Consider the following 23,515-nt stretch of genomic DNA (forward strand, 5'->3'; position numbering starts at 1 on the left):
GGTATAGCACTTCATTATGTCTCAGGGTAAGCTTTCTATTTAAAACAAGAGATCTAGGGTATCCCCTTTGTGTGAAGTTCCTAACCATCTGGTTCAACCTGGTCTTCCAGTCTGACTATATGTTGGGCCCTGAGCATTTGGCTTTTGGGGAGGGATTTTACCATGGGTATTGGATGGTGACTTTTGTAGAGTAGATTTGAATTACTGTCTGTGGGTTTGATGTAAAGATCTGTGTTGAGTTTGCCCTGTTGTAAAGGGTGTCCAGGAATTGGACCAAGTGGAAAAAATATGTATAGGTGAATTGTATGTGTCCATTGATGTTATTGAGGAATGTAGCGAATTCATGTAAATTAGGTTCAGTTTCTGTCCAGATGAGGAAAATGTCGTCTTTGTATCGCCACCGCGCCAGTATATGACTGGCGTGGGTGGGAAACATAGACAGACCTCTCCTCCATCTCTGCCATGACCAAGTTGGTGTAGCTGGGCGCCACATTGGTTCCCATAGCTGTACCCGATGCTTGCAAATAAAATTTGCCGTTAAATAATAATTACACTGCAAGACCAGTTCGAGTAATTGAATGATGAAAGAAATTTGGTTTCCCACGGTAGAAGAGTTCCAACAGTATCCTATCATGTCCTATCAACGTCCCCCCAACCTGAGGGAAAAACCTGTGAAAACCATAGGTGTGGGGGGACAAAAAAGGTATCTGACTGTACAGAATAAAGGCAGCTTCCCCTGCCGGAACTGCATAAATTACAACCGCATGGACAAGGGTCCACATTTCAAACACCCTTCTACAAACAAAATGTACAAAATTAGGTGGTACCTTACTTGTACATCGGAGTTTGAAGTTTATGTACTTACCTGCCCTTGTCACCTACTGTACGCAGGTGAAACCACTTTGGACTTTCGTACAAGGTTTAACCAACACCGACTCTTCATCCGCATGAAGCGGATAGACTTACCAGTTGCTAAACACTTCACAGAGGTGGGACACAATGAAAATGATTTAAGATTTACTCTCTTGGACCACATTCCCCTGTCCAAAAGAGGAGGCGACAGGGTTAGTAAACTCAAACAATGCGAGTTAAGTTGGATCCATGAACTGGGTTCACTACGCCTTCAGGAACTTAAAGGGGTTATCCAGGAAAAAAACTTTTTTTTTATATATCAACTGGCACCAGAAAGTTAAACAGATTTGTAAATTACTTCTATAAAAAAATCTTAATCCTTTCAGTACTTATGAGCTTCTGAAGTTGAGTTGTTCTTTTCTGTCTATGTCCTCTCTGATGACACCTGTCTCGGGAAACGCCCAGTTTAGAAGCAAATCCCCATAGCAAACCTCTTCTAAACTAGGCGTTTCCCGAGACAGGTGTCATCAGAGAGCACTTAGACAGAAAAGAACAAGCTTAACTTCAGAAGCTCATAAGTACTGAAAGGATTAAGATTTTTTAATGTAAGTAATTTACAAATCTGTTTAACTTTCTGGAGCCAGTTGATATATATAAAAAAGTTTTTGCCTGGAATACCCCTTTAACGTAGATTTCACTGTCACACCAGGGATCTACGAATTATCCAGATAATATTAACCTGTTGATCCCATGACTATGTATATGTTATAAGTGACATGAAAATGTATAAACTGTTCTCTCTTTTTCATGCAGATTCGCAGAGGGGGCCACGATCAAGCTTCACCATTCACCACTATAATTGGCTTTATTCTGAATTTTTCTTGTGCTTAGTCGCTGAAGTGTAGCCAACCAGAATAAATAGATGAGTTACATTTATCCTTTAGATTTTCTATGTAGTGCGGCTAATTTCTCTTATGTTATTTATTTATACCATGGTAGTTCCAGTCCCAGCATTAACCATTGTCACCTGGGCATAATGTATATTTCTCCTTGTGCCATATATTCCCTCTTTTTACACCACACACTGAGTACTGCTTTAACTGCACTCACTGACATTTTTTTTACAATTTTTTTTCACAATTTCATCTGGTCACTTCTACACATTCCGCATCTTGACAATATTCTTGCATTATGATATGGATATACGGTACTCATCTCTGTTCCCTCATGGAGTATGAATAAACGCACAATATTATTTAACAGTATTTGCTGAAACATACTATTACACCTTCACCCTATTTAACCTCTTTTTCCTACATTTCACTCACTTTTATGCCCGAGACTGCATCTCTAGTTTTGGAAACCTCCGGGTTTCTGGAACTGGGGACGCGACATCACGCCACGCCACCCCTCCATTCATGTCTATGGGAGGGGGCGTGATGGCCGTCATGCCCCCTCCCATAGACATGAATGGAGGGGGCGTGGTGTGACGTCATGTCCCCAGTCCCGGAAACCCGGAGGTTTCTGAAACTGGAGAATCAGCACCCACATAAAATGCGGGTGCTGCAAGGAGATCGCGAGGGGTCTCAGCATTTGCACGGAATACCCCTTTAATGTTGGTTAAAAGGGGTGTCAAAATTGTCCCAACCCAAGACACCACCCACATTTGTCGGCAAAAAGGTTTGTTGTGTTGTGGTGAGAAAGTCGGGTATTCCTTTTTTATGTTTATTTTTTATTTTTTGATAAATGCGTCAGCTTTTTCATGCGTCAAAATGTGTCTAAATTGGCCCAAATGTATCAATCTGTCTGTTTTTGTGCAGGACAACTAATTACAGCTCAGCTTTCTTATCTTATTGAGGTCTGGTGAAATGAAAGCTGAGCTGTAATTGGTTATTAGTATAGAAAACACGGCACTCTTTAAGAGTCGCGGGTGCACAGGTAGGATCCCAATCGTTCTAATCTCATTTAGAAGATTACATTGTACTCCACTTTGCAATGAATACATGTTGAATTTTATTAGCAATCCAAAATAAAGTGAAGTTTCAGTCCAAAATGGACCTTCTTCAGACCGTATTGCTGCGGGGGAATTGAAAAACGGTCAGAAACCGTGCATAGATGCATATGGAATAGCGACCTATGCGACTATAAATCACCATTCCATATTCATCCATGTACGGTTTCGATTGTTATGGGCAAATCACACCAGTTTTTATCTGTGTTTTTCAGTTTTGTTGGACCCCTTCAATGATCACTGAGGATGATGTATGGAGGAGAGAGAAAGCCAGTGCTCAGGTGAATTGGGGTCCGGAGTGTAAAACCAAGGAATTCAGGGAAAAACCCCAGGAGGGGGGCAGATAATTATCATAACAATTTCAGTAGCTCAGAATGATGGATCACAGTCTTTATAGTCAGCCATGCTCTAGTATTAAGCCTATGGAAAATTGTAATTCAATTACATCTCCATTCATCTACATAATCATAATGCAGATCTGCAATTAGAATTATCGGAACAATAAACCTTTTTCCCGACTCCATCATTAATCACTTGTGTTAGGCTACACTGCAAGTTCCTGTCCAATTTAATAGTAAAGGGAGCTAAAACCAAGTTCACATGTACATTGGAAATTAGGATTTTCTGCAGCAAATCCCAGAAAATAATCCAGATGAAATAGTGTGCTGTACCATATTGTGGTAGCTTGGGGGGGTGTAGGGTATGGGGAGTGTAGCTGTGCGGGTATTAAAGGGTGCTTGTTAACCCTTGCTATTCGTAACGCCAGGGTGAGGGCTCCTCAATAAAGCTTTTCCTACCGCCGCCCTTCCCAGGAATGATAGGGAGGTAGATGATAATAGGTTTAAGTAGAGAATAATAATGGATTGTCCACAACCTGAAAGCTTCTGCAAACAGCGTTAACTTTACTGAAGATTTTCTGTACACTTCATTAACATAACAGTCTCTCATCAATACAGCTTCCTTTTGGAGATTGACAATGGTCGGGACTTTAGCTTTAAGAGTCTCTAGTATATTGCGCTGTTCCACTGGATTTAGGGGAAGTAGTTGCGGTCCAGTAGTCAGGCTAGTATTAGCAGGAATTAGTATAAGACTCACGATTTTTGGTTCTGCTGAGGCCGTAGGTTTTGAGGCCTAGCGTGTCGTTGAAAGTTGCGTAGCACCGTCCTGTTAGTCCGGCATCCACGAGAGCAGCAACCCAAGAGAGCGATAATTGGACGCAGCTCCCTTATATGGGCAGGGGCTGGACTAATCCTAGTTGGGAAACACTGCTCTGAGCATTGCTGGTGGTCTCCCATCCACTGCCCAGTCCATGATACCTGCTGCTTAGCATGCTGGGAGTTGTAGTTTTGCAACAGCTGGAGACACCCTGGTTGGGAAAAACTGGGTTAGCCTATACTAACCTGCTTATTGGACAGAGATGTCAGCAGAGAGCACTGTTGTCAGACAGAAAAGAAATTCAAAAAGAAAAGAACTTTCTCTGGAACAAACAACAGCTTATATTTTTATATAGAAGTACTTTACAAATCTGTTTAACTTTCTGGCACCAATTCATTTAAAAAAAAAAATAGCCGTCACTCCCCGGCCCCTCAATGCAAGTCTATGGGAGGGGCGTGACGTCACGAGCTCCCGGCACCAGCATTCGGAACAGTTTGTTCCAAACGCTGAGCAGCAGAGTACCCCTTTAATTTCAGTCATTAGGCTATGTTCACATGTCAGAATGTTCGCACAGAAAATCTCTATGCAGACATTCTGCAGACTGCCAGACTTTGCTAGGAAGTGCGTCGTCTCATAGACAGCTATACATTCCATGCGGAGTCTGCAGAAAGAATGGACATGTCTATTCTTTCTGCAGACACCGGACCGGATTTGGAATTTCTGCACCAGATGTTTCCAGCTCTGAAATTCTGCTATGTGAACAGCGCAGCAGAGTCCCATTGAATCTTCTGGCGTGTAAACAAAGCCTTTGGGTATGTTCACACTAAGGAATTGGAGAGGAATTTCCACAAGTACAGTGGTCCCTCAACATACTGATGGTAATCCGTTCTAAACGGACCATCATTTGTTGAAAACATCGTATGTTGAGGGATCCGTGCAATGTAAAGTAGAGGACGTAACACTCACCTGTCCTCGCCGCTCCGGATCCGTCACCGCTGCCCTGGATGTCCCCCTCCTTCGCTGTCGCCGCGTCCTAGGGGTGTCCCCGCCGCTCCAGACGTCTCTGCTTCCCGAGGATCCTCGCTCTCCGTCGCCGCCGTCACTATGCACGCCGCTCCTATTGGATGATGGGACGGCGTACGTGGCGAGGTGATGACGACGGAGGAGAGCGCCGGCGATGCAGGGGATCCTGAAGAGGATGCTCCGGAGCCCCAAGGACAAGTAGGAGACCATCACTGGAGCACACGGGGCACTGTAAACAACTATCCAGTGGCAGCTGCCGGATAGCCGTTTATACGATGGCCCCGACATACAAAAGCATCGTATGTTGATGCTGCCTTCAACATGCGATGGCCTCTGAGAGGCCATCGCATGTTGAAATTATCGTATGTCGGGGGGGTAACTGTAATTCTGCTCGCTTATTCCTCTCCAATTCATTCAGCAGTGCCAAACCCCATTGATTTGAATTGAATTCCGCTCCTCAGTTCACACTGAGGAATTTCCGCATGCGAAATGTTCTTTCTTCATGTGGAATCCGCGTGTAAATCCCCATAGACCGCAATGTTGTTGGTTTTTCACCGAACGTGTTGTTCACCGAACGTGTTTTAAAAAAAAAAAAAGGGAAATTCTAATTGGTGACTGTAATCCCGCAAAAAATAAAATCAGTTTCCTCCTACATACCGCATGGAAAAACCGCATGAAATTCTGCGCGGGAATTCTCCGCCTTAGGCGGATTCTGCGTCATCTATGAGGACGGCAATGTCTTTGCGGTCCTAGCTCCAACTGATTCAGTGCCATCTGCACTCATCCTGTAGTGTGAACCTAGCCTTACATGATGCAGCAGAACCGGTGGCTACCTTGCGTATAGGCCTGTATGGAACTGTATACTGTATATACTCGAGTATAAGCCGACCTGAATATAAGCAAAGGCACCTAATTTTACCACAAAAAAATGGAAAAACTTATTGACTCGAGTATAAGCCTAGGGTGGGAAATGCAGCAGCTACTGGTAAATTTCACACATACACAGCCCCATTAGGAAATACTATTAAAGGATAACTCCTGTTGTAACTAAAAAAATAAATAAATAAATAAAGATACCGGCCAGGCTGCCATAAAATAAAAAGTTGTCTATTTCCCGCATCAATATAGACCAACGTACAGAGGGTTAGTCCGGTCTATTGTGCGCTTAATTTATTAAAAGTCGCACGTCTTGATAAATTCTGTGCACAGACTTCGTGATCTATGCTTTAAACTGTATTTAAACCTGCCCCAGTATGGTCTGACATTTCAGCGTATTTTTAGCCGATGCAACTTTTCGCCAAAAAGTTGCTATTGATAAATTCAGCACCAATAAATTTTTTCGGCTAAAATAGCCTAGAATGCATCATGTTCTAAAAATCCTCTAAAGCAAAAGTCGCACATATTTAGACTGCGACTTTCTGTGCGACAAATTTAGACGGGAAAAAACAGTCTAAATGCTTTGATAAATCTCCCCCACTGAGTCACAGCGGAAGCAGAAAGAAGACGCTGGCGGAGGAACGGACACCAGGGGAGCGAAGGCAGGTGAGTCCCCTTTATTGTTTTATTTTATAGCAGCCCGGGCAGTATATCTTTTACTCTCTCGAGTATAACCCGATGGGGGGGTGGGGGCGTTTTCAGCAGGAAAAAAATGTGCTCAAAAACTCGGCTTATACTCGAGTATATATGTTATCTAAACTGGTAACCTAATCTGTGATTCCGTTCCTGACCCTTTTTTAAGATCTCATCTGCTGTCAGCAAAACATGTAAGGTCGGCTTCACACAATGACTATTGACTACAATGGATTTTCTGGCTGAAGATTGAACTTGAAGAAATATTAGAGGCTCTTATCTCCCAGACAACCTGTGACTCGGGCTGCCCAAATAACACCTGTACCCAAGGCGCCAAAAATTATACAAAATATATAGAAAAATTGGGGCTCAGAGTCATGAATATTAGATACAAATTAATTTATTGAGAATAAGATATTCGTAATATTTTGTGTCTTTTGACCCACAGGGCCCTTGTGGGTCAGCAGAAGTACACTGATATATTAAATAGTCTATACATAAAATATTCAAAGCATAAAATATGGCAAATAATTATTTAAAACTAATAAAATACATAAAATGAAAAAACTTTAAAATTATTCGCTAAGTGTCCATGGTCTGTAGAAATAATGCAGGTAGATAATGTGAATAAATATCTCAGTTGCGACAATAAATCCAGATGATTTAACTTCAATTATGGTGTCTGTAGATATTGGGGGATATTTATCAAAGTTGTCTATGTCCCGCATCAATATAGACCAAACTACAGAGGGTTAGTCTGGTCTATTGTGCACCTAATTTATCAAATGGCGCACAGCTCTTGATAAATTCTGTGCACAGACTTCATGATCTATGCTTTAGTCTATATTTAAACCTGCTCCAACATGGTCTGACATTTCGGCGTACTTTCAGCCTATGCGACTTGTCGCTGAAAAGTCGCACTTGATAAATTCAGCACCAATGCATTTTTCAATGCATTTCAGTCTAAACTAGACTAGCATGCATCATGTTCTAAAAATAGAGCAAAAGTCGCAGAAAAGTCGCACAGATTTAGACTGCGACTTTCTGTGCGACAAATTTAGACAAGAAAAAACAGTCTAAATCCTTTGATAAATCTCCCCCATTGTCTCTAACGGATACAGCGATTGATACAAGAGTAACCGGGCAACAGATGAAACAATTTGTAACCTTATATGAGGTTGTGATTCTAGTTCTCTGCACCGCACGGTACTAAAGACTCAGCGGTCTCAAAAAATGTACAGTGGCGGTAATTATTTTTGGTTGCTACTGGTTACAGCATTTGAAATGCAATATGGTAAAAGTTGGTACCTTTGTTGTATGCTGGGTTGGCCGCCGGACGGGTCCCGGTTTCCCAAGCAGTAACAGCGCTGCTAGAGGCACGGCTGTCTAACAGGTATGCAGCGGAGATGGGGTATAGTGGAAGCGCTTCTCACATGATAAATCATTTTTAGTTGGAACCTCTATTGTGTTGTCCTGATCGTCAGCCGGTCACAATCCCTGGGCAGAGGGTGCGCTGTTAGAGACTTGGCCGTCTCAGTTCGTACAGGGGCAGCGGTGGGCTCAATCTGAGGGTACTGCAGCAGTTCTCCTGCAAGCAAGGAAAATGGAAAGCCAGCAATGTTCTCCTAGTGTGGATGGCACATAGTATCCTGTGATGATTAGCAGGTGCCATGGGTCTTTGTGTATCGCTGTATCCTTGTGGGATCTTGGTGGATGACACTTAGGATAAATAGTAGTTTAAGGCTGGATGCGTTTCTTCATCAGCTCAACATGTAATGGTTAGAGACATTTTTGAAGGTTATATATATATATATATATATATATACACATCTGGATTTATTGCCGCAACTGAGATATTTATTCACATTATCTACCTGCATTATTTTTACAGACTCTGTGGACACTTAGCGAATAATTTTAAAGTTTTTTTCATTTTATTAGTTTTAAATATTTTTTTGCCGTATTTTATGCTTTGAATATTTTATGTATAGACTATTTAATATATCAGTGTATTTCTGCTGACCCACAAGGGCCCTGTGGGTCAAAAGACACAAATATTGCGAATATCTTATTCTTAATGAATTAATTTGTATCTAATATTCATGAAGATCGAATTTGTTCAATTTTCCTCCTAAATCCAGTTGTAGAAGCCAATAAGTTAATGAGACTATTTTTGGTTTTATTTTTGCTTCAAATGTCTTTGGAAATACCGTATTTATCGGGGTATACCACGCACCGGCCTATAACACGCACCCTCATTTTACCAAGGATATTTGGGTAAAAAAAGTTTTTTACCCAAATATCCATGGTAAAATGAGGGTGCGTGTGTGCGCGTGTATACCCCGATACACCCCCAGGAAAGGCAGGGGGAGAGAGGCCGTCGCTGCCCGCTTCTCTCCCCCTGCCTTTCCTGGGGTCTAGAGCCGTGCTGCCGCCACTTCTCTCCCCCTGGATATCGGCGCCGCTGCCCGTTCTGTCCCCCTGACACCGATAGCCAGGGGGAGAGAAGCGGCGCTGACAGCCAGGGAGAGAGAAGGGGCAGCGGCACCCATTGCCGGCGCCGCTGCCCCGTTCCCTCCCCCCCTCCCCGTGCGTCCCCTGCGTCGTTGCTATGCACGGCGCGGCGCACTGACGTGCAGCGCATAGCAACGACACAGGGGACGCACGCCGGAGGCCTGCAGCAGCGCGGACCCGACCCAGGTAATTATGCCACCGGGGATGGGGGGAGGCAGCGGCGCCGGCAATGGGTGCCGCTGCCCTTTCTCTCCCCCTGGCTATCGGTGCCGGTACCGATAGTCAGGGGGACAGAACGGGCAGCGGCGCCGATAGCCAGGGGGTGAGAAGGGCCGGCAGCAGGGCTCTACACCCCAGGGAAGGCAGGGGCAGAGAAGCGGGCAGCGGCGGCCTCTCTCCCCCTGCCTTTCCTGGGGCGGTATCGGCGTATAACACGCACATAGACTTTAGGCTAAAAATTTTAGCCTAAAAAGTGCGTGTTATACGCCGATAAATACGGGTCGCCAATTCTGGATCATTTCTGCTCCATTTACCATGAAGCAAAAAGGGCGCAGATCCAAAGCGAAATTCAGTGAGGAAATTCCGTATTGTGAACATAACCCAAAGGCGGAATCCCTGTACAGAGAGATTGCTACAATTGTATCCAGTCTGTACAATGCTGATACATTGTATGTAGTAAAACCCAGGGCCCCCTCTGCCTCTGTATCTCTGTGAGGCTAGAATTCCACTGAGGTTTTTCATGCAAAAACGCTGATAAAAACGCCGCAGCCAGATGTTAGCTGCAAGTCACTAGTGAACTGCAAAATGCTAGATCCACTTGGCGTTTTTCATTTTGGTGTTTTTCTTTTTTTTTTTTTTTAATCCTTTGGACATTTTTATGCTCTTTTGGGCTCAGAGGCTGGTTTTCAAAAACGTCCTCAAATTCAGAGTATGGCTTTTTTGCAGGAAAATCTTGGCATTTTCATCCCATAGAACTCTATGGAAGTGAAAAAACGCCAAGAAAAACGCCATGTGGGTTTTAACTTTGGCGTTTTTGCAGGCAATTTTTATTCTTTTTTTGGACTTTAGCAATCCAAAAAGGTGATGGAGAAACCTATTTTTTTTTTGTTAAATTTCATAGGGTATCATTGAAAAAAAAAAAGATACAGTAGTGATGGAGAAAATTTTACGAAATGTATATTTTTTAGAACAAAATTTTTATTAATTTTTAAACAGGGATCAATGTATGTGGGCGGGCAGAGAACTAAAAATCGAGCCGCAATATATAGAAAATATAGAAAGGGGCCATTTAATTATAAAAATATTATATTGTTTATAATTAATTTTGTAAAACTTTTTATTAGTAATGTATTTTAATTATGTGTTTGATAAAGCACATCATTTTTTTCACTTTTTTTTTTTTTTTGGTAGTACTACTACTCCCAGCATGGAACAGACTGTTCCATGATGGGAGTAGTACCTGTACTATCGCACTATGACAGATCGCACTCCTGACACTCGCTGTGATCCTCTGGTATAAGCTATAGAAGTGGGTGGCACGCTTAACTTGTCTGGTCCCCTGCCCAGCACTATACTCCGCTGTGATGTGAAGTTCTCTTCACTTCACAGATTCATATTTCCAGCCGAGAGCTGTGATTGGCCAGATAGTGTTGGCCACTCACAGCTTTCAGCGGTATATACGAATCTGTGATGTGACGATAACCTCACATCACAGCGGAATATAGTGCCGGCCAGGGGACCAGACAAGTGCGGCTGCCGCCCGCTTCTATAGCTTATACCAGAGGATCGCAGCGGGTGTCAGGAGTGACACCCACTGTGATCTGACCTTAACTGCAGGTACAACTCCCAACATGGAGCACACTCTGCTCCATGCTGGGAGCTGTAGTACTTGCATTAATAGACAGATTGCAACAGGTGTCAGAAGTGACACGCAGGCCATCTGTCTATTAGTACAGATACTACAGCTCCCAGCATGGAGCAGAGTGTGCTCCATGTTGGGAGCAGTAGTAGCTGCAGTAAGAGACAGATCACAGCAAGTGTCACTCCTGACACCTGTTGCGATCGTCCTGATGTGAATTTCGGGACTCAGCTGTGCTCAGGGCTACAGAGCTGGGAGAACAGCTGATGCTGAGCAGTAGATATACGTCATATATCTACTGCCCAGCAAGAACTTACAGTGAGCCTGCAATGTGTATACAGTATACACATTGATGGCTCACTTAAACCCTTGCTGAGCTGTGCGCTATGCGCCAGCCCGGCAAGGAAAGAGTTATCTTACACTGCTGGACAGTGTAGGTTAACCCTTTGGGTGGTATACACTATATACAGCTATCTATAGATAGCTGTATATAGTGTATACAGAAGACTAAGAATTCCCCTTACCTGCCTCCAGTCCCGGATGGGTGAGTGTAGCTCCGCCCCTAGTGGTGATGTAATTAGGGGGTGGGGCTATAGACAGGAGCCAGGCTGGTAAGAGTGTGAGGCTCTGTTCACATTGTACGTTTTGAATAATGGGAACAGACCCCTCTGCCAGTGTCCTCCCAGCTATTTTGAGGCTCCCTGTTTGGGAAGACATTGCATTATGGGCGCTAATTGGGGGTTAGCACTAGCTGTTTTTGGGGCTAACGCTAAGCCCCGGCTTAGTAATGGATTCTGTCAATAAGACGGCTTCCACTACTATGTCCGAAAATTCAATTTAAAAGAATACACGACACAATGGAAAAATGTTTTTATTTATAAAAAAAAACACCCCCCCCCCCACAGCCCTCGTTAGCCATTTTATTAAAAGGAAAAAAAATCCAGTTCATCCGCAGTAGTTCTCCGAATCCACTGTAATCCTGCATACACTGATCTGAAACGAGAAGAAGAAAAAAACACAAAAAATTGGTTAGGTCATCACTAGGGGGCGGAGCTACACAGACTTGGCGGGGATCGGGAATGAGGGAGGTAAGCGGACCACGTCTTGCGTATTCTATATACCGCCCAAAGGGGCTATAGGAGCAGGGAGTCCTGTCAGTCTGTTGATGGGATTCCCTGCTCCTGTATAGTATATACAGGTACACTGTGCACCCCTGTATACTATACGCCGGGGGAGGTGAGTAGTGATGCTGTACATCACTCCTCACCTCCTTACACTCTGTGGACATGCTGCTCAGCATCCGACCCACAGAGTGGTACCTGAAGACAGTGAGAAAACTGCTGCAGGGTACAAAATTGGCTGTTTCCACATACCAGGAAAAACGCCAGAAAAATTGTTGTGACTTTTTAAAATTGCTTACAATATAACTTTTATTAGTCCTCTCTAAAACACAGAAAATAATTGTGCTTCTAAAGGGGTACTCCACTGCACTTTGGATGGGGGATAAGATGTTAGATCTCGGGGCACTCCTGCGATCCCCGGGCCAGCAGCTGTGGCATCCGAAACACAGAAGCGTACAGCTTCCGCGTTCATGGCATCACGCCACGCCCCGTCCATTCATGTCTATGGGAGGGGGCGTGACAGCAAGTACAGAGCCACCACTCCTCCTCCCATAGACTTGAATAGAGGGGGGGTGGCAGTCTGCATCGCCAGTCATTGGGCACGGAGCGGAGTTCGCTCCGTGACCCAAATGACAGGGGTAACATCTTATCCCCTATCCTTTGTATAGGGGGATAAGATGTATGCAGCGGAGTACCCCTTTAAGTGCCAAGAGATATAAGTAAGAATTCCAAATAATAGCTGCTAAATGCCAAAAAGAAGTACTGGATAGCCCGGAGTGCAATGTTAGTCTAATGCACCTCACAGGTACTCCTATATACCACCAATAAACAACTAGTGCTCCCAATGCGTTTCTATCGCCAGTTAGGGTGACATCCTCAGGGGAGTGCGTAAATTATGGTATGATTATTATTTGGAACCATAGAGTCTAATAGATGTTACTCTCAGTGGTCCACAAATAACACACATAATATGACAAATAAGGTGGCAATAGTTATATATTTCCATGTTCTGGGCTATATATATATAACATAAAGATGGCGTATATCCACAGGATCCAACTTTCAGTCAAGGTCACAATGAACATGGGCATATAATGCTATTGCCACCTTATTTGTTATACAGTGACCCCCCGACTTATGATGGCCCCGACATATGATCATTTCTCAGAGCCCATCGTATGTTGAAGACAGCCTCGACATATGATGCTGCTGTGTGTCCGGGCCATCGTACAAACAGCTATCTGACAGCGCTGACAACTTCAGTAACTGACAGATAGTTGTATAATGTCCCCGTGCGCCCCGTTCTGCCTCCTGTTACTCACATGCTATCCTGCTAACTCACACAGGCTTCCACTGTGAGCTCCGTGTAAGCCCCGCCCCCCAGTGCAGCCATAGCCAATAGCCTGCAGCATCTTGCTGCAGGCATCCAATGAGCTGCTGGTTGCCCTCCCCTTCCTTTCCTATAGAGCTGTAGTCGGCAGGATGGTAATGGAGGACATTCTGTCCCCCCTGAAGGTATTTAAAGAACTGTTCTGTACTGTATGCGATGTCACACATGACATACAATACATATACACACTATACACCCCATACATCAATGTTTCCCTATCAGTGTGCCTCCAGCTGTTGCAAAACTTTAACTCCCAGCATGCCCAGACAGTCAATGGCTGTACATGCATGCTGGGAGTTGTAGTTGTGCAACAGCTGGAGGCACCCTGGTTTGTTAAACACTCCCCATACACTCCACATACAATGGTCATCCCAGAACCAATTAGCAGTTTCCCATAGAGATATGTATTCAACATACAATGGTTCCGAGGCCCCAGAACCAATTACCATTTTTACATAGACATATATACTCGACATATGATGGTTTCAACATATGATGGTTCTCCTGGAACCAATTAATATCATATGTTGAGGGACCACTGTATTATGTGTGTTATTTGTGGACTACTGACAGTAACATCTATTAGACTCTATGATCCCTAATCATACCATAATTTACGCACTCCCCTGAGGACGTCGCCCTTACTGGCGATAGAAACAAGTTGGGAGCAATAGTTGTCTATTGGTGGTCTATAGGTCTACCTGTGAGGTGCATTAGGGCTATCATTGCACTCCGAGCTATCCCGTACTTTTTTTTGCATTTTAGCAGCTATTGTTATTTGGATTTCATATTTATATCTCTATTTTCTGTGTATTACAGAGGGCTAATAAAAGTTATATTTTAAGGCACCTTCTGTACACTGGTGTTGGTCAGCTGGTGTTTATTATTTTGTTATATTGCTAGGAGGAGTTACTGAGAAGACTTGGTTCCGTAGGAAGGCTCAAACGGAGAGGTAAAAATGGGTTTTCCTAAGGACGCACACCGCTATGGTAGGTTAAAACCGCGGACACCAATAGTAAAATAATAAAACGGCTTTAATGACATATAGACGACGCGTTTCGAGAGCCTCGCTCTCTTTATCAAGTCATGTCAAGACATGAGTTGATATAGAGAGCGAGGCTCTCGAAACGCGTCGTCTATATGTCATTAAATCCGTTTTATTATTTTACTATTGATGTCCACGGTTTTAACCTACCGTAGCGGTGTGCGCCTTAGGAAAACCCGTTTTTACCTCTCCGTTCGAGCCTTCCAACGGAACCAAGTCTTCTCTGCAAACTCCGAACATCTACAGAACCGGGTCCTGGCTACCACGCAACTACTATCTGTTTATGCGCAAAAAGGCGTTGAGCTCTGAGCCCAACATGTCCAGGTATGTGGCCATTTTACAAAGTGGAAACTGTTATTGTGTTGCCCTTGGTAACGGCACAAGGATAGCGCCACCACTGTCTGTTTTTTCTTTCCATATAAACCTAGGAGGAGTTACTGATATATCGGTCATGTGCAGGACCGTACTTGGAATGCATATCTGGAAATAACTGGATACAATGAAACAAAACGGATCAGCAGTTGTTTGTATCTACTGTACTTGCTGTACTTGCTCTTCCAGTGTTTCCCAAGCAGTGTGCCTCCAGCTGTTGCAAAACTACAACTCCCAGCATGCCCGGACAGCTGTCCGGGCATGCTGGGAGTTGTAGTTTTGCAACAGCTGGAGGCACACTGCTTGGGAAACCCTGCTCTGAGCATTGCTGTTGGTCTCCCATCCACTGCCCAGACCATGACACCTGCTGCTTAGCATTCTGGGAGTTGTAGTTTTGCAACAGCTGGAGGCACCCTTGTTGGGAAACACTGCTCCGAGCATTGCCGTTGGTCTCCCATCCACTGCCCAGACCATGATACCTGCTGCTTAGCATGCTGGGAGTTGTAGTTTTGCAATAGCTGGAGGCACACTGCTTGGGAAACCCTGCTCTGAGCATTGCTGTTGGTCTCCCATCCACTGCCCAGACCATGACACCTGCTGCTTAGCATTCTGGGAGTTGTAGTTTTGCAACAGCTGGAGGCACCCTTGTTGGGAAACACTGCTCCGAGCATTGCCGTTAATCTCCCATCCACTGCCCAGATCATGATACCTGCTGCTTAGCATGCTGGGAGTTGTAGTTTTGCAATAGCTGGAGGCACACTGCTTGGGAAACCCTGCTCTGAGCGTTGCTGTTGGTCTCCCATCCACTGCCCAGACCATGATACCTGCTGCTTAGCATGCTGGGAGTTCTAGTTTTGCAACAGCTGGAGCCACTCTGGTTGGAAAAAAAACTGTACTATTCCCTTGTACTATTTGTGGGCCACAATTCCAACATGGTCACCTTTTTAAATTTTATTTGCCAAAAGTGGGGGGAGTGTCGTGGCTCTGTGTGACTTTCGAGTCACATTTATGAAGCAAAAGCTCCAGATTGTGGCACGTAAATCTGTCGCACAATATACAAATTGTATAAGCAAGATCATATATGTAGCGCCAATGCTAATGCGTCCCAAAAGTACAATACATTCAGAACGTTTTCAGACCCTTTCTCTCTTTTCACATTTAGCTCCTTGTGCTAAAATATTAAAATAAATCAAGTGTTCCCCGTCATTCTGCCCTCAGTACCCCAAGTGAGAACAGAATGTTAAAAATCAATTTATTGAAATGGAAAAAACTATAAATGGAAAAACTATAACATAAGTATTCATACCCTTTACTTTAACATGTGGCAAAAGTATTCATACCCTTTACACAGGACTTAAAGGGGTTATCCAGGAAAAAACTTTTTTTTATATATCAACTGGCTCCAGAAAGTTAAACAGATTTGTAAATTACTTCTATTAAAGCATCTTAATCCTTTCAGTACTTATGAGCTGCTGAAGCTGAGTTGTTCTTTTCTGTCTAAGTGCTCTCTGATGATACCTGTCCAGAGTAGAAGCAAATCCTCATTGCAAACTGCTGACATCTCTACTTGTCTCGGGAACTGCACAGAGTAGAAGAGGAGAGCACTGTTGCCAGACAGAAAAGAACAACTTCAGCAGCTGATAATTATTGGTAGGATTAAGATTTTTTAATAGAAGTAATTTACAAATCTGTTTAACTTTCTGGAGCCAGTTGAAGATATATATATATATATATATATATATATATATATATCTCAAGTTTTTCCTAGAATACCCCTTTAAGTGAAGCCCCTTTAGCAGTGATTCCGGCCTCCAGTCTTCTTGGGGATGAGGCCACAAGGTTTACACATCTGGATTTGGGGATTTTCTGCCGTTCTTTTCTGCAGACCCTTTCAAGCTCTGTACCATTTATTTATTTTTTTTATTAATTTCCTAAACTTTCTAATATTTACACATTCTTATTATAGCGTATTGAGTGCAGAATGATGAGAAAAAAAGAGATTTTACTTTTATTTTAGCCTAGGAGTAACATAAGAATTACGTTACAGAGAATCTGGATAACAGACACCACATGTCACATGTTTAGATGAGCAGGATCTGAGTGTTCAGACCTCCCACAAATCAGGAGAGAGAGCTGGGAGAAGTTCGCGCTCGGCACGTTCTCTCCTGGTTCGGTGTCATGTGATCGAGACACAGGCGCAATGCAAGTCTATGGAGTGTGTCTCGATCACATGACACCGAGGCAGGTAGAGGAGTGCAGGGCAGGGCAGACTTCTTCCGCCTTGTTCTCCTGATTGGTGGAGTACTGAACACTCAGACTCCCGCAGATCCAAACTTTGGACATGTCAAAAGTTTTTCCAAATGACAGGTGCTCTTTAACATAATAACAAATTAGGGGGGAATACACAAACCTATTAAATTTGGATGAAATCTGTCAAGCAGAAGGGGATGATTATACAGTGACCCCTCGACCTACGATGGCCCCGACATACGATCATTTCAGCATACGATCACTCTCAGAGGCCATCACATGGTGAAGGCAGCATCAACATACGATGCTTTTGTATGTCGGGGCCATCGCATAAACGGCTATCCTGCAGCGCAGACTGTTTCAGCTGCCCCCGGATAGCCGTTTACGGTGCCCCGTGTGGTCCGCTGACGATCACTTACCTGTCCCGGGTGTTCCGGACAGTCCTCTTCGGGATCCCCTGCATCGTCGGCGCTCTCCATCATCGTCATCACGTCACTGCGCACGCCGTCCCGTCATCCAATAGGAGCGGCGTGCGTAACGACGTGATGGCGGCGACGGAGAGCGAAGATGCCGGGGAAGCAGAGGCCTTGCCGGAGTGTCGGGGACACCCCGGGGACATGGCGACAGCGATGGACGGCGACATCCCGGGCAGCGGTGACGAGCGGTGACGGTCCGGAGCGGCGGGGACAGGTGAGTACAACTTTTAATACCAGTGGTCTTCAACCTGCGGACCTCCAGATGTTGCAAAACTACAACACCCAGCATGCCCGGACAGCCAACGGCTGTCCGGGCATGCTGGGTGTTGTAGTTTTGCAACATCTGGAGGTCCGCAGGTTGTAGACCACTGTCCTATACTTTACATTGCACGGATCCCTCAACATGCGATGGTTTCAACAAACGATGGTCCATTTGGAACGGATTACCATCGTATGTTGAGGGACCACTGTATTGGTTCTAGAGATAGGGTAATGTGCTGCTGTGTTGGACCAGTCCATTATTGTAGGTAGGGACTGTGCATTGGTTCGGTCCTTTATTGTAGATAGTGATTGTGAATTGGTTTGTTCACTGTGTAGTTAAGTGTCAGCGGGGACAGTTCATTGGATCAGTCCATTATTGTAGGTAGTGACTGTGCATTGGATCAGTCCATTATTGTAGGTAGTGACTGTGCATTGGATCAGTCCATTATTGTAGGTAGTGACTGTGCATTGGATCAGTCCATTATTGTAGATAGTGATTGTGTATTGTTTTGGTCCACAGTTAGGTAAGTGACAGCTGGGACAGTTCATTGGATCAGTCCATTATTGTAGGTGGTGACTGTGCATTGGTTTGGTCCACAGTTAGCTAAGAGCAGGACTTGACATTAATTTTGAATATAGGAGCCAGCAAGAAAAAAAAATTACAAGCCATATTTTTTAAGGACCTATGCAACTTTTCAGTTTTGTGTCGTGAGCTGTAGTTTTTAACGGTACCACTTTTGTGTAGTATTGAATTTTTGATCACTTTTTATTAGTTTTATTCTGGGATGTTAAAAAAATCCGCAATTTTGCAGTTTGGAATTATTTATTCTGCTTACCAGATGGGATTAGTAATGTGATAATTTAATAGTTTAAACAAATATGTTTATGTATTTATTTATTTATTTTGGGGGGGGGGGGGGGTCGAGAAAAGGTGGTGGTTTTTTTTTCTTTTAAAAGCATCTTATACTTTTCCACACTTTTGGATAGAGTGGACAGCAGTTGCAGCAGGAGGGAGGGTGACAGGAGGTGCAGCAGGAGCTAGAATGACAGCAGTGACAGGAAGGGCAGCAGGAGGGAGGGTAACAGCAGGGACAGGAGGTGCAGCAGGAGGGAGGGTGAAAGGAGGCACAACAGGAAGAAGGGTGACAGGAGGTAGAGCAGGAAGGAGAGTGATATGACGTGCAGCAAGAAGGAGGGTGGAAACAGTGACAGGTGGTACAGCAGGAGGAACGGTTAAAGCAGCGACAGGAGGTGCAGCAGGAGGGAGGGTGGCGACAATCACAGGAGAGTGACAGTAGTGACATGAGGTGCAGCTGGAGTAGGGTGACATGAGCCTCTAAATGAAAGGAAGTGTGCAAGGAGCTTCTGTGGGCCACCACCAGGGGCAGCACAGAGCAGTGTCCTTCTCTGCTCAGGTAGTCCAGCTCTAGATTAGAAGGGGATACATCAATTACCAGGTGTGTTTAATTGCTATACGTCACCTTTGATCAGGCTGACAAACACATTGACGCCAGGATGAAATTCTCAGTTGCCATGGCAACCTGGCTCCTGGGATTTGTGGAGCCCTGGCTAAGAGAAAGTAGAAAGTAAGGGGAACAATGCCTTACCAAAAAAGTAATCCTATAAACAAATAGTTAAAAAATGTGCGGCAAGACGGGCTGAAGAATGTGAATAAGAAAGGACACGTAGACTCCAACAAATGAGAAGTCGAAATGTCCTGAAAACATCTTGTGAGAGCCGCCCTGAGAGAGAAATGGTGACAACACGGAATGTCCGGTCTACAGGAATGACTGAGCTCCTCACTTCATACATTATTATCTGAGCGGAGGGAGGTCACTGTTCACACTACTAGTAGATAAAATGATATCAGGCTCGGGCCATACAGACGTGTTCTCACTTCACCAGCGTCTGTGCTTTGTCTCGTAGGGGAGGAGAGTTTTTCCTGTAATAAGCAAAACATGTTTCATAAATGCTGCAGCCGCAGGATTATACACGTCCCAATATGAGAGCGATAATGCGATTACCAGCGTGTGCTTAACATAATAACGTCATCTCTCATTATTGTCTCAGCAATAAGCCTCTTTTCTCATTTCAGGGCTGAGGAATCCGCCCAGAAGGACAGCGAGCCTGCGGCCAGCCAGAGCTTAGCGGATCCCAGAGCAGCCGGCCAGACGGCAGCACAATCGGAGCTGTGTGTGGTGGGCCAAGGCCTGCAGAAGGAATGACTGACCACCCCTCACTGACGCCATTACTTACAATGGGCTCTGAAAGCCTGAACATGAGGTGTCTTTGTAAAGAAATGTGCTTTATTTGGGAATTATTTCCATATTTTCTCTTATTAGTGAATTCTCAGTATGCAGAATTGTACTGGAATGACTGTTATAGACCTGTATGTATATGGCTGTAATAGCTTGTGACTTGTGGGGTAGGTAGTTGCTTCATGTGTCAACTCGTGCAACCCCCAAACATGTGTGCCTGGCAATTATTTGTGTGCCCAACGAGACCTGCAACTCATGATACATGAGCCTTGCAATTCAGGCAACCCAAAATGTGTGTACAAGGCAAGTAATGCAACTGAAAACACATGTGCCTGGCATATCCTGCAACCCACAAAATGTAGGCTGGGCAAATCGTGAACCCAGGGAAGACATACAACTCAAAACACATGTGCCTGGCAAATTTTGCAGTTTACATGACATTTGTGACTAAAGCCCCAGATGTCCCTGAAGTTGTAAAGTATATTATGTCCTTGGAGTATATAAAGTATATTATGTCCCTGGAGTATATAAAGTATATTATGTCCCTGGAGTATATAAAGTGTATTATGTCCTGGAGTATATAAAGTATATTATGTCCTGGAGTATATAAAGTATATTATGTCCTGGAGTATATAAAGTATATTATATCCCCGAAGTATATAAAGTATATTATGTCCCTGGAGTATATAAAGTATATTATCTCCACAGAGTATATAAAGTGTATTATGTCCACAGAGTATATAAAGTATATTATGTCCCTGGAGAATATAATGTCTATTATATCCACGGGGTATAGAATGTGTATTATTTCCCCGGAGTATATTAGATGTATTATGTCCCAGGAGTATATAAAGTGTATTATGTCCACAGAGTATATAATGTGTATTATCTCCACAGAGTATATAATGTGTATTATGTCCCCAAAGTATATAAAGTGTATTATGTCCCCGGAGTATATAAAGTGTATTATGTCCCCGGAGTATATAAAGTGTATAATCTCCACAGAGTATATCAAGTATATTATGTCCCTGGAGAATATAATGTCTATTATATCCATGGGGTATAGAATGTGTATTATGTCCCCGAAGTATATAAAGTGTATTATGTTCCCGGAGTATATAAAGTATATTATGTCCCCGGAGTATATAAAGTGTATCATCTCCACAGAGTATATAAAGTGTATTATGTCCCCGGAGTATATAAAGTATATTATGTCCCCAGAGTATATAAAGTGTATTATCTCCACAGAGTATATAAAGTGTATTATGTCCCCGAAGTATATAAAGTATATTATGTCCCCAGAGTATATAAAGTATATTATGTCCCCGGAGTATATAAAGTATATTATGTCCCCGGAGTATATAAAGTGTATTATCTCCACAGAGTATATAAAGTGTATTGTGTCTTGACCATCAGCTGAGGTGTAATAGATCCGGATTGTGGGGAACTCTAGAGATATTACTAGTACCCACTAATACCACTTCATAAAATCCTAGCTTCATTATTTGTCAGATAACGGCTTCTATCTATACTCTATTGCCCACATTTATCATTGTCTTTAGACTGTTGTTTGTGTCTAGAAAAGGGGCAAAAAAGGAGCATGCAGGGTTTTTTTGCGCCTTTTTTGCACTTTTTGGTTTACACATTTCTGCTGATTTTGAGTTGCAATCCACTGATTCTGGAAATACACATGATATGGAAGGGTTTTATCAACTGCGCCTTTTTGTGAAAAGGCCACTGAAAAATCTCTAAAACTACACGAGCCCAGACTTAGCTTTTTTGTGTATGTGAAGAGAGAAATTTCAGAAAATGTGACCTGCACAAAATTTACCAAATGCTCTTTGACCATTTAATAAATTTGGTGCTCCTACATATTACCAGCACACAAAAAAAAGGTCTTAAAAAATGCTTCACTTACACCTACAATGATAAATGTTGGCCTATGTCTCTGACGTGGGGCCTTCCCTGGATACTCACAGAGCCGACCTGAGAAAATCTGGACTTAACAACATCTTGACAGCCGGATCTATTCAGATTACCATATTGTATCCTGTCTTGTTAATATGTGATGACCTTTGTTTATTATTCTATGTACTTATATTTTCTTTACTGTCAAATATCTGTTTTAAAGAAAAATTCTTTAATAAAAAAACATTTGAAAAAAAAAAAAAAGTGTATTATGTCCCCGGAGTATATAATGTGTATTATGTCCCCGAAATATATAAAGTGTATTATGTCCCCAGAGTATATCATGTGTAGTATGTTCCAGGATTATAAAAAGTGTGTTATCTCCCCTGAGTACCGTATATTCCTGTGTATAAGACGACTTTTTAACCCCGACTTTTTTTCGGAAAATTTGGGGGTCGTCTTATACGCCGGGTATTGGGGTCTGGGATAGGAAAACTTATGACTATCTGTCCGGGCCGGCTCCCGTGTGCGGGGGCCGGCCAGAGCAGATAAAAACTAATTACTGATACTAAAAACCAGGGGGTCTCCAGCTGTTGTGAAACTACAACTCCCAGCATGCCCGGACAGCCTTTGCCAGTCCGGGCATGCTGGTAGTTGTAGTTACACAACAGCTGGAGGCAACCTGGTTTTTAGTATGACGGGAGCAGATAATCATAGCTTTTCCTATGCTGGACATCCCTGTGTCCCGAAAGATCTTTTCGGGACATAGGGATGTCTGCCGGTCACTCAGCATTCCCCGACCGGCGCGCGTCCTCCTGCGGTCCTCCTCCGCTTCTCCGCCTCTATGGTTGTACGCATGGGACGTCATTGACGTCCTCCTGCGACCATAGAGACGCAGGAGGACCGAGGACGCATGCCGGCCGGGGGCTGGTGAGTGACCGGCGGCGCGTCATCTTCTTCAGTGATCCGGTCACCGCTCCTACAGGCCCGGGACTGCTGCTATGGTCCATAGCAGTAGATGGTGACCCCGGGCCGGAGAAGCGGTAATCAGAACACTGTGGGGGCAGTACAGACATACAGCCTCCAGCCATACATTGTATATGGCTGGAGGCTGTATGTCTGTGAGGGGGGGGGGGGGGGGACTGTCTACTAATGTGGGGGAGCTGCCTACTAATGTGGGGTAACTCCCGACCTAATGTGGGGTAACTCCCGACCTAATGTGGGGGAAGCTGCCTACTATTGTGGGGGAACTGTCAACCTAATGTGGGGGAACTGCTGACCTAATGTGGGGGGAGCTGCCTACTATTGTGGGGGAACTGCTGACCTAATGTGGGGGGGAACTGCTGACCTAATGTGGGGGGAGCGCTGACCTAATGTGGGGGAGTTGCCTACTATTGTGGGGGAACTGCTGACCTAATGTGGGGGAGCTGCCTACTAATATGGGGGAACTGC

At 44.0% G+C, this 23,515-nt stretch overlaps 1 protein-coding gene across 1 annotated transcript in view; it reads left to right on the plus strand.

Annotated features, from left to right (window-relative positions):
• PCARE (photoreceptor cilium actin regulator) overlaps positions 1 to 22,261 on the plus strand; it is a 36,083-nt gene extending 13,822 nt beyond the window's left edge. The window contains exon 2 of the mRNA XM_056568557.1: positions 19,993 to 22,261. Coding sequence (XP_056424532.1) covers positions 19,993 to 20,122 — 130 coding nt within the window. The 3' untranslated portion in view covers positions 20,123 to 22,261. The remainder of the gene's footprint in view (positions 1 to 19,992) is intronic.
• Positions 22,262 to 23,515: the final 1,254 nt, after the last annotated feature.

Source organism: Hyla sarda, chromosome 3, assembly GCF_029499605.1.
Source record: "Hyla sarda isolate aHylSar1 chromosome 3, aHylSar1.hap1, whole genome shotgun sequence".
Classification (NCBI taxonomy): Eukaryota; Metazoa; Chordata; class Amphibia; order Anura; family Hylidae; genus Hyla; species Hyla sarda.